At 38.6% G+C, this 14,633-nt stretch overlaps 1 protein-coding gene across 2 annotated transcripts in view; it reads left to right on the forward strand.

Moving 5' to 3' along the window:
• The window catches only part of MAMDC2 (MAM domain containing 2), a 57,324-nt gene extending 44,396 nt beyond the window's left edge, over window positions 1–12,928 (forward strand). The window contains exons 10-14 of one of the 2 annotated variants that reach the window (XM_088523379.1): window positions 6,698–6,791; window positions 8,184–8,336; window positions 10,560–10,819; window positions 11,767–11,851; window positions 12,184–12,928. In XM_088523379.1, the coding sequence (XP_088379505.1) occupies window positions 6,698–6,791; window positions 8,184–8,336; window positions 10,560–10,819; window positions 11,767–11,851; window positions 12,184–12,245 (654 nt within the window). In that variant the 3' untranslated portion in view covers window positions 12,246–12,928. Of the gene's footprint in view, window positions 1–6,697; window positions 6,792–8,183; window positions 8,337–10,559; window positions 10,820–11,766; window positions 11,852–12,183 lie in introns of those variants that run through there. The other variant, XM_088523380.1, reaches the window with a different exon arrangement.
• The last annotated feature ends 1,705 nt before the right edge of the window (window positions 12,929–14,633 follow it).

Genomic DNA, 14,633 nt, shown 5'->3' on the forward strand with positions numbered 1-14,633 from the left:
TTGGCAGCACCTTCATGGCCCGCCAGCTCTGAGACACTGTCACGCTTGCTGGGACAGAGAGCTGGGCAGGTCATGAAGCTTTTTCTGCTAGAAAATGATTGTTCTAAAATTCTCGATTATATATTTCTTTTGTCTTTCTTCCTACTTTGCACATTACTCTCAAGCCTTAAAAAAAAATTGGGAGGGGGGATATCTTTCTGATATGTTTTATTTTTGATAACATATTTTTTGCACCAAGCCGATAAGAAAACTCATATTTTGGTCTTCTTGGTTGTGTAATAGTTTTTCATAAGTTCTTTTTGAATTAACTGACTGGAGTCTGGCACAGATGGTTGGCATGAGTTCTGTGAGCAGGAAACCTGAAGCTGGCAAGCAAGCTTTAATATAACACTTTGGAAATACCATGTGAAAAGGTTAAGTGGATAGGATCCAACTGAGCAACTCATAAATGTTTATATATGTGTGTGTGTAAATATATGCACATACTGGAAATACATATGCTGCATAACACTAACAGTTGGAAATTCGAGATGGAATATGATTTCTCACTTTGTTGAATTACCCTGTCTTTTAACTAATATAAGTACCTATACATAGAAAGCGTTGTTTTTGTAATTTGTAGTGCCCAGGCATATGTGGGAATGAAGAAAACAGAAAGAACTTGCTAACATTTATGAAACCATTTATTAAGCATTATTAAAACTTCCTAACATTTATTATTATTTGTTGTATAAACCTGTTGTATAAGCCAGCAGCATAAAAACCTGACTCTAAAATAAAGATTCTTTGGTTCCTTTGGCATTCCCTAAAGTTGATTTTCAGGTAAATACATGGCAGGAAAGGATGACACCCATCTGAAAGCCAGATTCACTTAGGCCATGAATAAGTTGGAGATGGTCGTATGCACCAATGAGCATGAATTTGCAATTTAATGATGCGTCTGTGCGCGCACATGCGTGCACGTTTTCACAACCATATAAAGATCCTCCTTCTATAAAGCAGCAGAACAAAGTCCAAATCCCTGTGTTGAACTGAAGGCCTGAGTGTGGTTTTCTTTATTCATAGCAGCTCTGCTCACATCAGCAAGATCTGAGTCACTATGCAGAACATTTCACTGGTTTGCAAAAGTAAACAGCTTGTGTGTATCCATTCATGCAAGTTTTTATAATGTTACCCAATGCTGCAGCACCTGAATACCTCCCAAAGAGTTAAAAGCCTAATCCAGAAAACAGCAATTGGCCTCATAATGTTTGACCCTACTTTTCTTAGTTAGAGCAGCATCTTGGGGTTTTCATTTTGTTAATCCACTTTTCTTCCTTTTTGACATTTTTTTTCTCTTTCCTTGTTTTTATCTGTTTGCTTTTCACCCTGCTTCCCTAACCAGTATTACTTGCAGTTCCGAGAAAGTGAAATCGAGCAAGCAAGTGTTGCACTTCAGTGTTCAGTTGTTTTAAAACAAACAGAAGGAAGGACTGCTTCCAAGTGACTAAACGTTGAAATCCTCTGCACAGGATGCTGTGCAGGCCAAGAGTATGTGAAAAGGAAATAAGCAAATCCGTGGAGTGCAGAAATTGCAGTGACATGTAAACACAGTGGTACAGGTGTGACCTGAAGTTCAGAAAGGTCTTGACCCAGATCTCTGCAAGATGAACATTATATTTCAGGGGAAGAATACATCATGGTTGTTTTTTTCTTATACTGTTTCCTCTGAACTACTTGTGCGATATTCTTCCCACACTCCCTACCAACAGCTTCCAGTGAGGGTAGTGGGACCTTTGCTGTTGTGCAGTTCCAGTGTGATGATGCTCAGCAAAATAGTAGACTTTTAAAATCTATATTAAGTTATGTCAGCATTTCTCTTTGTTACTGAGGACTCTGCGTCTCCTGCTTGTACACCGAAGCCCCCAGTAATGATGATTCCAGTCTTGGATATCATAAAGTCTAGACCACCACAACCAAGGACATGAAGGACAGTCCTTAGGGTCAGATGTGAAGTGTAGGAGGGCAAGCATCCTTGTCTTCATCTCCTGCTCTCCTGGAAAACCCTCATGGCAAGGGAATGAGTGTCTGACATGATTCTTGCTCTGTCTTTGCACAGTGATATATGTGGCTAAAGATGCTGGATTTAGTTGCTGTTTTATAGTAAACCCCTTCTGTCCTTCCTTCTTCCACCTGCAAAGCAGGAAACATCCTAAAGAGCAGTCACTGGACAGAAGGAGCATTATGAGGATGCTCCTTTAAAATAACAGCCTTAGGGGGTTGTAAATAGTAATGGTAGTTTTTGCAAACAGTGTGTCCTGGTGTCTGTGGTATTTGCTTCACAGTTATGAAAACAATATATTGGAAATGAAAAAAAAATATTCAGGTGAGAAAGCTTTATCTTAGTGGTCTGCACGTTCTAAGTAGCTAAGCAAAAGAATACGTTACACTAACACTCTTACATTACTCCTATTACTACACAGTTATATTGGCAACTGTGATATTTAACTTATATTATACATATATTATATACATATATTTAACATTTTATTATTTTGCTCAGTTTTTTATTTGGAGTATTAAGATGTTACCATGGTAGATCATGTGAAAAGACTCCGGTCTAAAGGCAAAAACCTTTCCTTGTTATAAAAAATTTGCTAACCAGTTCCAGTGAAAAGAAAATAGAGTTACAATAAGAGAATACTGGCAATCTAGCAGGACTTTAGGGGATTGCAGAAGTTATCACTATCCTTTAACCTTTGGGTATAGATGCCTGTAGCCTCAGCTTGTTCTGTTGGTTTCCTGGTATCTTTCATTGTTTATTTCTACTGTTTGTCAAAAGGCTATTTGTCCTTGGACAAGAGAAATTTTCAGAAACATTTTCTCCAATGTCACTAATGTTGTATTAGTGTTACCTGGATATCTATGTAGAAACTTTCATGAACTTTATTTCACTTGTGGTAGCTCACAGCATTTATTTAAAAGGAACCTAAACTTGCAGTGCCATTTTAAATCAGTTTGTTTAAAACTATACGGAAGGTTGCAGGTAATGAAATTTTGGCTTAATAGTGTATTTCAGTTATTTCACAAATTACTTCCTGTTTAAGTCAAATGAAAACAAGCCATTTAAAAAGGTAGGGACATTAAGGTAGGGACTGTCCGAACACATCTCTGCTTAACAGTGCCAGAGAGCACCACGTGTACGTGCATACATACTGTGGCATACCAGCTGTGTGCTGGTGTCACTGGCCAAAGAGTCAGGCCCACTGTTTGGTTAAAATGTCTCAACAGCTTCTTTATGTCACGTCACACTTGTGCTCCTCGTGCTCAAAGGGATTCTGTTTGGATTTCGTAATACTGTCTTTCGTGTCATGGTATTTGACGTTAAAACTGATGCTCTTCACAAAAACCCAGCCCAGGCTTCACTGTAGCTGTCTTTCTCTTGGCTTTAAAACCTCTGAAGATATGTCTGCATTACAGAATGATTTTTATGTATCTACAGCTATACAGTATATAATTTAAACTTTGAAATACATAGCAGGGTAGAACCAGGTAAATTAATTTGCTGCGAAGGCACAGAGCTTGCATTCCAGTGACCAGATTCGGCCACTGTCCCAATTTTTCTCTAGTTTGTCTGGTCAGGCTCTCTAACTGAGCAACAGCTATCCCTTCTGAGATAAACAAATATGAAAGAAAACACACGGGATCCATGACAGTCTGGGGGCATCTTTTTTTTCCTTTTTCCTTTTCCGAATCTTAGTCCAGCTGAGACTCTAGCTCCTTCAAGACTACTTTTACAAGCTTCTCCATTAATCCTTTCTTCTTTATATGTCTTGACTGAGAGTTCTATTGCATGTTCTGTGCTTTCTTCTCAAAATTCTCCTTCTATGCATACATTCAACTCATTTTATTTGTAGAGTTGTGGAGTGGTAAAGACAAGAAATCCTTTGTGCCTAACTGAGCCCAGACTCAACAAAATATCATACGAAAAATCCCTGCTAACTCCTCTAATTGTTCTCATTTGACATTATGCTTTATTGCTAGGATAAGTGAAAAGAACTGTTCTTTGATACTTTAGAGGTTGTAGGTAATAACATTGGGTAAGCACTGGAAAATAAACAAATAGGCTTCCAGAACTTGAGGCAATTAGTTGGAAGAGTTTCGTGTCCTGGCCATCTCTTTTTTACTGGAATAGGAAGAGACATAAGAGGAAAATATGTGTCCCTTTTTTTTTTTTTTGGTAACACTAGCAACACTAGCAGTATTTGATAACATTTCTAATTTAGTCTCCAGGAAAGCATACAAACCGATGAAGAGTTTTTATGTAGTTTGAAACAATTAGTTCTTCTGTCATGTTTTATAAAGAAAGTGTGAGTTGAGGACAAAGATCTCCCTATTCTCTCTTCCAATGCATGAGGTAAATGTGTAAGGATTTATTTTGAAAGATTCAATTTAGGAAGTATTTTAGTTCAATTCACAAGAAAACATCCATCCGATGCAGAGCGTAGAAAGGATTCAGAGATCTGGGGTACAAATGAGTGGCTGAGTATGCACCAAACCGATAGGATTTTGGGAGGTAAGTTCAAATACTGTAGAAAGACCAAAGGGATTTGGGAGAAAGGAGGAGTGAAAATTCTTTAACCTGTGAAGAAAAGTATCCTCTACTCTATTGCTTAAAAACAAATCAAGACTGTAACAACAAAGTTAGCCAGGAAGATGACGGGCAGCTTCAGTAGATTATGCTAGAGCTAGTAGTGCAAATTCTGCATTCCCAAGCGCAAACTAACACAGTAACCCACCAACAGTGCTCGGTTATGAAGCCTGCTCGTGGCAGCATGTCACCCGATACCACAGAAAGCAAGTGAACCATCAGTCATGTTGAAGGCTGAACCAGTTTACAAGTGTGACTGAAGGAAACCAGTCTTTTTTTATGAAAAGCATGAGTTTGATTAAGCCTTTTACAGATCAACAGTTACTGTTGCAATGCGTTTAGAATGGAGTGCAGTTTCTGCGGGATCCAGTGGGTAATTACATATCTTGTATGGAACGAATTATTGCAACTTAAGAATAAAGAGCTCGATCCTGTTCCCAGTGACGTCAATGGGAAAACACCACTTAAAACACAGCTAGGCCCACTGTGCGGAAATGTTGTTTCAAAACAGAGAACTGACTTCATCCTTTCGCGTGTGGTTTTCTGAAGATTCTTGGTTTGGGAAGTATAATGGGTCTCCAGTTTATTACAAATGTTCACCAGAATGCATTTATTAACAGCTGAAGAGTCTGGTGAATGACATGTATACAACATCAGTGTTTATTTGCGTTATGTATTCTAAGATAAGCTACTGGTTTTGTTTGTTTGTTTGTTTAATTTTTAATAGATTGTTTCTTGAGAATGATCCTACAAATTAGGGGGGGGAAAAGAGTTCTATTAAATCTTTATGTTAAGAAAAAGATCCAAGACCAGTACTAGGTCACTATGCACTGAGCTGTTGGGCGTGCTGTGCTGGCGCACTCCTCAGGTCTATACCTGCAACAGTTTGCAAAATAGACGATTCCTTTTACCAAGACAGGCAGTGCTGAACATAAAATAGTTTTGAAAATGGCTTTGTTCCAGGTAGCAGAATCCATACATTTTTGAGAGGTTGAAGTGTAGTTACCTCTCAGGCTGTTTCACAAGCAAATAGAGAAATAAATCCTACACAACAAAGCAATCTGGCAAGATCCTGCATAAAGACAGTGCTGGACGTGTTGGAGACTCTTTTATAAATGAAGGAACTGATGTAGAACTTTTAACAACGTTTTTGTGCCAGCGTGAAACTGTCAGCCAGCCCTGAACCTCCAGTGTAGAAGTGAGGAGTTTACAGTTGTTCCGGAGCATTAAAGCATTACAAGTGACATTTATCTGTCTCCAGCTACTAACTCAGACCTCATCACAAAGGAATTGTTTTGAAAAACTCCTCCCAGACTGTGATCATAACCCGAGTGGTCCTACAGATGGTTTGCAGTAGTTGAGCAAATAAAACTGCCAGCAATTATTTTCACAAAATAAATCTTTTTGTTTCTTGTCTAATCCGAACAGATCTGTGTCAACCTTGGGGAAAGGCATCTGGGAATCTTACAGTTTTGGTGGTTTCTTTTACTTCACTGGCTATATATTTCAAATCTTGAGTGACTTTTATTTTCCATGGCATAACTAATGACTAGTAAAATAAGACATCTTGGAACAAGACATCTGTTCCCAATCATTGCGGTACCCAGACGAGCCCTGTGAGCAATGCCAGCCTCCTGCCCTATGGTGCTGTGGCCTCATGGTGTTTGCGAAAAATCCCCTCGTGCGCCGCCGTTTTATCTCCTTGCTGTTTGCCTGCAGTTTGCTCAGGCCATTCCTGCTAGGCAGCTCCCTGCATTGCTCATTCACATCTATTTTCCCAGGGACAAAATTCCAAAGGAGGTTGCAAGGATAAGGCAACTGAGGGCATTTGAGATTTGAGCTGTCAGTTTTGTTTTGGGTTTTTTTTTGAGGGGGGAGGACGACAACTGCAGTGAGTCATGCTTTCTTTCTGATACACTAAAAAGCAGCTATTCTACTAATGAAACAACTAAATACAGAGCTATATCATTTAATATAAAAATATGATAACACTTTTTATTGATTTTTTTTAAAAAAACAAACTGTTGACAGAGCCAGGATATGTGAAACTTCCTTCCTGTATTGCAGGTTGTCTTTGTGAGCTGGTGTAAAAGCTTCTGGGACTGTGGACTTGTGGCGCTGGATGACATATCACTGAGCCTGGGAAGCTGCCAGGCTGTTGGTAAGACTGTGTATTTTTGTCTTCCAGTGACTGCTACCCTCCCTGTCCCCTTTTTAATAAAAGGTCATCTTACATCTTCATTTTCCAACCCCATCCTACAGATGTCTTATATCCACTGTTTTTTATTTTTATTTTATTTTATTTCATTTCATTTCATTTCATTTTGCTGCAAGTATTGCGCGAATCCCATTTTTGCAATAGCATATTTATGGGGAGGACCATTTTTTTTCACAGTGGTACCAACCAAAATCTAATTAACCCCACTGACTGCAGTGTAGTGGTAGATTATTGAGCATTCTTTGGAGGGCATTACAATTAAAAAAAAAAAAAAAGGTCACAGAGGCAGGTGCAGTTTCCAACTGAGTCTTAAAACTAGGAGACCAGAAGCAGACTCAAAAGCAGCATTTTCAAATGACAGTATTGTTTTTTCCAAAAGTACAGTTACGTGAGGCCAAGCTATAGTCCCTTACCTGAGCTGCAGTTCTCTAAGTACAAAAAAGTCGCCTTCCCGCAGTGGGAGGAACAGGTGAGTCTTTTGAGCGAGTCTTTACGCTCTGACATGTGCAGTTCTCTGAACTCACCCAGATTCCCTCTTCTGGGGGCTTTTTGAGGCTTGACAGTACAACAGTTGCATCCTATTTTAGGAACCATTCTCATGAGACAGGTCCAATCTATAATCCTATTCTTATTCTGAATAAAGTTGTGCCTTTGAAATGGTGATGAGGCTGACTTATGATGCCTTTCATGTTACCCTGTTATCGTACCTCTTTTCACTGGACTTCATGCATCCTGTCAGCTAATGATTATTGAGCAGAGGAAGTTATGCATATAAAACAACACGCGGGTTTTTTATAAAATAATCCCAACAGTTATTGAGTTTGCCTGTCTGTGCTTCCTAAGAAATTGTAAAAAGAACCGGAGATGCAAACCAGATACTTGGATGTATAGCTTATCACAGAGAGCAGCAAAAATTACACAATACCCAGATTGCATGAGGCTCTTACACACACACACACAAAACGGAACTTGCAGGTTTTTATCGTAAGAACCCAAAAGACCTGAAGACCTGAAAGTCACTTGCTCAGTTTCTGTCCAGCACCTGAATTCTGAACTTCCTCTCTCCTGCATCGCAGTAGAATTGCAAACACTGAAAATGTTAAGAATACCAATACATGATAGAGAGCCAAGCTAGCACACAGATTTCCTCAAAGATGTGAAGAAAATTAAATGAATGCTATTTCATGTTGAAGCTAATATTTATAGGCTTGTGACTGCTGCTGACTAGATACAACAAATGCTCTCAACAGGTGATTGAACACATTAAATTTATCTAATCCCTCCATACATCTGTCTAATATATCTGTAGCTTTAAACAGTGGCCTTTCATTACAGATCTGTTGCCAGCCAATCCTGGAGAATGCACTTTTGAGAAGGACGAGTGTATGTTCACGCAGAAGAAGCAAGGCCGTGGGAGCTGGCGCAGGAGGAGGGGTCCCACTCCCACCTCTTACACTGGGCCCAGAGGAGACCACACTACTGGGGTAGGTGAGTTCAGCTTCACATTGACCTTTCAGAACAGAAGGGGATCTCTAAATTACAAGTACTTCAAAGTGATAACCTAGAACACAGGGAAGGTTTCTATACCTCTGTTCAGAACAACTATTAAACAGTCGAGTTTCTTAGGGACCCGCAGAGTAAGCTGGTTTTGAGAATGTGATGATTAAACTGAATTACTGTGGAAAAGTGAAAAAAAAAATTGATGCTCATGTCCCACAGTAGTCTCTTGGGAGAAAAAAAAAAGGGGGGGGCTCTGCAGCAAGAGACTAACCCCCAAATTTCTGTGAGTATTCCCTTAAAATGTGAGCTAGTTGGTGGGAGCTCAAGTCTTCTGCACGAACACCTTGCTGTTCAAAGTTAGAAGAAACAACAGGTTATAAAACATAAATCCTGTCCAGCACTTTATCTGCAGAGCGAGTACTTAGGCAAGCAGGGCTCTTAGGGAGGAGTGAGCGCACAGAAAACTGTCAGAATTGCTCCCACGGTGGACACAGTAGCTGCTGACTTTCATAAATAAGGAGCTATTTTATAGCCTTTGGTACTCACTCCAGCAGTGGGGAACTTTGAGCAGGAATTCCTCTGACTTCGGTATTACGGATAAAACTTCTGAGCTCTGAAGGCTTGCAAAGGCTTAAAAAGGCTTTGTGGATCATGGGATTTCTCCTCACTCGCAGTGGTAACATTCATGTTGATGAGAATGTTTTAATTTGGCTTGAAAATTTCAGGCTGCCAAGAAATCATGTTCTTCCACTGTCTGTTCTAAACAGTGCTGATTCCAAGTATAAATATGAGTAGCTTTCAATTATAAGCAAGTTTTAAGCTGTGAAACTCCTCTTTACGTGTTCTGAAATAAAATGAACATTACTTGTAAATTGGAGCATATTCTGAGCAGATGCAGTTGGTGGACCTACTGGAGAAGCACGTGTAGACCATCTCAGTGCTGCCTGGAACACTTTCTACACGATATGATGTGAAAGGATTGCATCATTTTAAAATTGTTAGCTATTTTGGTGGGTAACTACACCTTACTTAATAGAAGGAGTCAATGTGCAGGTTTGTTTGCTGCATTTGTTTAACTGTCATCCTCTATGAAATGTCACGTATTTTTCCTCTTCCAAACACCCCATGTCCCAGATCTTATGCTCCCAAGGTCAAATTCTCTTAGGTGGATTTAGTTATTTATATAGTTAATGAAGGAACCGCTCTTTGGTTTGAATTGACTATTAGCTTAATTTTCTTAATTTTTAAAGCAGAGAGAGCCTTCAGACCTATTTTGTGTTTATGAAGATCACTAGCCATTCTGAAGTTTGAAACTGACGACTTGTCCTTATAATTTGTGAAGCATAAGTATCTTTTAAGCTTGGGCTGTGTCAAGAAAACAAGTTTACAGCAATATTTATTCCTTGCATCACACATCTGTTTGTAGCAGAATGTATTGAGAAAAATACAGACTTGAATTCAAAAACCCAGAACTAATCTAGTCTTTCCAACAAGTATCTCTAAGGCCTTAAAGCCTTAAAAAGCAAACTTTTTTTATTGTGCTGTATTACTAGTTGTAACTCTTAAGCAGAGTCAGCATCAAAATTCCTGTGACCAGGCATGCATTAGGCCTTGGGAATTTCCTCCAAAACACTGTATGAAGTGGTCTTGCCATTACAGATCCACAGCTGCAGATGATTTGATTCCTCCTGCCGGCTGGCAGAGCGGGGCCTCGCGATGCACAGGCCCCTTGGGAGGGCACTGGGGTGTTTCCCGTCCTCCCACACACCTCGGTTGGCTCCAGCTGGAAATAACTGAGTGATGCTTCTCAAGGCAAAAATAATTTATCTGATACCAATCAATTTTCCCAAGAATCAGAGTCATTTTTTTTATTTGCTCCTAGATTGTTAATATCCAGTTTTTCTTCACTTGGTCCTTACACAGAAAGAAAATTATTATCAATGTCATATGTAATGTAAAAGAGGGTTTTCAATTAGTTTGCTTTGTTCTCTGATCTCATCTTCAGCTATTCGTCTGACATAAGCCGAATTTTAAGTGTTCTTTCATCAACATTCATTTACCATAATTAAAAACATACTCCTTTTTGAATTCTATTTTGAGGTAGAACTTTGATTTATCAAAACAGTTTCATACCTACATTTTTACATAATTATCACATTGAAAGAAAGAACGCTTCCCCTATGCTAATATTTGACTGTATATCTTTTTAAGGATACTATATGTATATAGAAGCATCCGACATGGTATATGGACAGAGAGCATACCTAACATCAAGAACATTAAGAGGGACTTCTGGAAAACTGTGCCTGACATTTTTCTATCACATGTATGGAGCTGGGACTGGGTTATTAAGTGTTTACTTAAAAAAGGAAGATGATGAGGAAGAGATTCCATTATGGAGGAGAACAGGGGAACAAAGCATCTCATGGCTAAGGGGACTGATAGAATATGAAAGTGAAAAAAACCACCAGGTAAGCAAAACAAACAAAAAAGTCAAAAGGGAAAATTAAACTTAACTGTATGTTCAAATGGCAGTTTGGCTCTGCATAAAAAAAATGCAGACAGGATTAAATGGCCATTTGACCAACAAGCAGAAGCAATGAACTCGTTAGAATCATGAAACAGTGAGCTGAAAATATAAAAATAGTTCATTAATTCATTAACACATATTTAGGCTTGCTTAAATACATTATCACTTCCTGCCAGTAGGAGTCATTGTATTTGCATTACTCATGCATTTTTAACTGTCCAAGGCCTTGTCTAGGTTTGATAAAACCTTGAAGAAGTTCTGATACTTTCAGGATAGGCTTTCTAAATTGTCACCATGCCAAGAGCTGCTGTAGGCTGGAGCTTTGCCTTTGATTTCAGCACTTCCAGAGAAAAAGATGACAGCTTTCTGTCAAAGAGAAAGCTGAAATTGCTCTCGACTGAAACTGTACTGATCACTAAGCAAAGATGTACTCATTTTTTTCAGTTTGCCTTAAGAGTCTGGAAACTATAAGAGAAAGTGAACTTTTACTGAAAAGCAAGCTTAGCTCCATGTTGCTCCAAGACCACAATGTACTATTTTTATACTTTATTTCTCCTCTTGAAACTTACCTGCCCATAATAAAGTGTAGCAAATAATCTGGGCTGAAAACCAAGATAGCAATATGGTAAAAATTGTCATAGTTTTATGAGAATAAGCTCTCATAAATTTATCAGTATTTAAAACGCAACCATTCATCAGACTGTGACAACAAATCTCCTTCTTTCAACACAACTATATTCCCAGCTTTTCTGACCACAGTATTCAGACGGACTGCTGGAGAAACATGTTTATTTCCACGAAGCGGGCTTTCAGGATACACTCTGTGTCTTTTTCTCCAGTTCTTCACCCTCGATGTGGTATTCATGAACTTGTGCCTTACCTTTACAGATTATTTTTGAAGCAATTCGTGGGATATCAATAAGAAGTGATACGGCTGTTGATGATATTCTGTTCCAGGCAGGATCCTGCTTAGGTAAGCTAAATAAACCTTTTCTTAGGAGACACCTAGTATTTAGTGCAGTAATTTCTATAATTAGATAGGTGGTACTTCTTCCTTTGAGTTCCCAGTGAATGAGTCTGATTTTAGCATCATGCTTCTGGGGTACTGCAGAATTTTTCCTTTTTTAGAAGATGTGAAAAATGAGAAAATCCTCAGAACTTGAACTAGCGATGATCTTATGGAACTACATAATAGCTGTACGGCCATTTCATTTAAAATCCAACATGACAATTGCATTCTTCTTAGGTGGAGTGATAAAAAAATGTAAGTAACTACAGTATTTCTCCCTTCTTTTTTAATTCCAGAAGTGGAAGAAATTCAGTTTTCATCAGGCTATCCCGACAGCTTAAATGAAATTGAGTTTTAAAGATGCTGCTGAAAGGAAAAAAGCAGAAAGTTTTTATGTGAGGAACTGCACAAACTACCTGTTTTAAAGCATGTTTTAAATAAATACTGGACTGTTTTGAATATTCACCGACATATAGGAAGAACTCAGAGCACTCATATACCTTGCCTTTGCAATGAAATTATTGACTCAGGGCTTCTTAGACTGTTTTTTTTTTTTTTTTAATTTCTTTTGCATGAGGTTTCAGTTACTATATAAAAGCTTCCCATTTTGCACACATCCTTAAATACTGTATTTTAATGCTTTTGTAAATCAAAGAGGAAAGTAGAGGTGCACAATTAAAACCTAGGGTTGTGTTTTCTTAAATCTGCATTCAGTGAATGTTTTGTGTTGGGTACAGAATGGATTTTTTAAAGGAAATTATAAATATTTTGAAGTAATAGAGAAAATAATACTAGCTATTAGTAGTATCCTGCAGGTTAAGTGCAATTATTCATGACGACAAATCTCTCTGGGAAACTAATATTTTGCTACCATTTTTTATGTTTTTGTATTATTTTACTATAATGAATATGTTTGTCATTCTTGTCGATAACAAATTGACTTTTAGTGTTTCAGTATAATTCAATGTAAGGTACTGCTGTTTTGAAAGGGGGATACTTACAGTTGATGCTGTAGCTTTTCTGGCATATATTTCCTTTTTTTTTTTTTTTTAAATAAAATCAGTTTGTACACTCACACAGAATATAGTTGTCTTTTTTCACACTTTACCCAACCAGACGTGCCCTGCATTTATCTTAATAAGACACTGAGCTCAGTGATTTTTCGGAGTTCGTGTTTAAGACTTTGTTTTGAAACTATTCTAACTTCCTAGTAAAATCCTGCTTCAAAAAACATCTTATTGTTCTGCCTCAAACTTCAGTTACTGGCATAGTGAGAAACAACTGAACTGAACAGCTTAAATCCAATAATTTGAGTACTGGAAACAAGCAGAATGCGCATGTCACCTCATCCAGCCCAGTGTCAGCTGCTGCTGCAGGGAGCTCCCACGCAGGGGACGCCTGGAGCCACCGCATCCAACCTCCTTCTGCAAGGCACGAACACGGAGAAACGAGAACGGCCTCCCCTGCTTTCAGCACAAAGGAGAGGGCTTTTCTAGCAGGCAGCACCTGGGATATGTTAGATTGGACTTCACATTGTTCTATGGCAGAACAGATTCTGCCAATTAAAAGGTGTTTTAGGACGTTTTTGAGACAAGGAGTGAAGGCCTAGCTCCTGGCATCTCTTGCTAGGAACGACTTCTCTCTGGGAAAAATGCCCTTTTTTCCCCCCCGATTTCGGGGACATAAAAGCAATTAAAGAGGTTGTGCAATAAATACATTCAATAACATGACCACACAGCCTGAAACACAGAATATTATTTCCTAAAGATGGAGGAAGAGCCAAAAGAACTTAAGGAATTTTAACTGCCTGCCCCAACTACTTACAGTCTCTCTTGGCAGCTTGTTACCAGTGCATTATTCTTGTTACCATATTCTGAAAATGAAAAGAACAGCCAGAAATAATGGACTTTTTCTGAAGAGTTTTGTAGTTGCTTTAAAGAGCTGATGTTTCAGCACCAATATTCACATCAAATTCACATCAAATTATAAAAGCAGAAAACAAATACCGTGATTAAAATCACAAGGCTTAGTGATTCAGCATACTTCTAAGGGAACTTTGTAATCAATTTAATAAAACACAGTGTGTAACCATTGGCTTTCTGTCCCTACGCTGGTGTCACTGAGAGCAGTATATACATTCATAGGGCGAGAGGTGCTATCCTGGCTGCAAAAGAAAACCTGCTGTTCTCCTTTCACAAGGGAAAAACAGCCCCTTTTTGTCTGTTACTGCCTCTGCAGGAGCTGAAGGATGGAGTGAAAATTTGAAAGCTGGCTTTAAAAGATTTTTATTATTTCTTAAACTAACCACTTGCTGGACTTCAGCCTATGGAATAGGCAAATTCCCCAACTACTGAAAGGCAACAAAACATCTAAAAAAACAAAAGCAAAAACAAACCAAAACAGAGACAAAAGCATTAAGATTGCTTCACTAGCAAACCTCGGTCCTATGTTGAGGTAAAACCATTCCATTAGCTCTGTCCAATTCTGAAACTCCCTGTGCAACTAATTTCCACCCTGGATCCCTTTTCATTTACTCTTAGTTCCTTTCCTGTCACTGGAATAGCTCTAAAAAGACTTTAGCAGGACGAAGAGATGAGACTGCACTGTATTGGGCATGTTTGCTGTCAGGTAAGTTCTCTGAAAGCTGCAAATGCGAAAGAATCCACAAGTAATTGCATGGAGCCTGGTTGTGCCACAAAACGTCTATGAAAAAAGAAAACTTCAAAAGCTACTTTAACACACCAAA

This window comes from Tinamus guttatus, unplaced genomic scaffold (assembly GCF_059628265.1).
Source record: "Tinamus guttatus ecotype Peru unplaced genomic scaffold, ASM5962826v1 Tinamus_guttatus_pri_ptg000185l, whole genome shotgun sequence".
NCBI classification, from domain to species: domain Eukaryota; kingdom Metazoa; phylum Chordata; class Aves; order Tinamiformes; family Tinamidae; genus Tinamus; species Tinamus guttatus.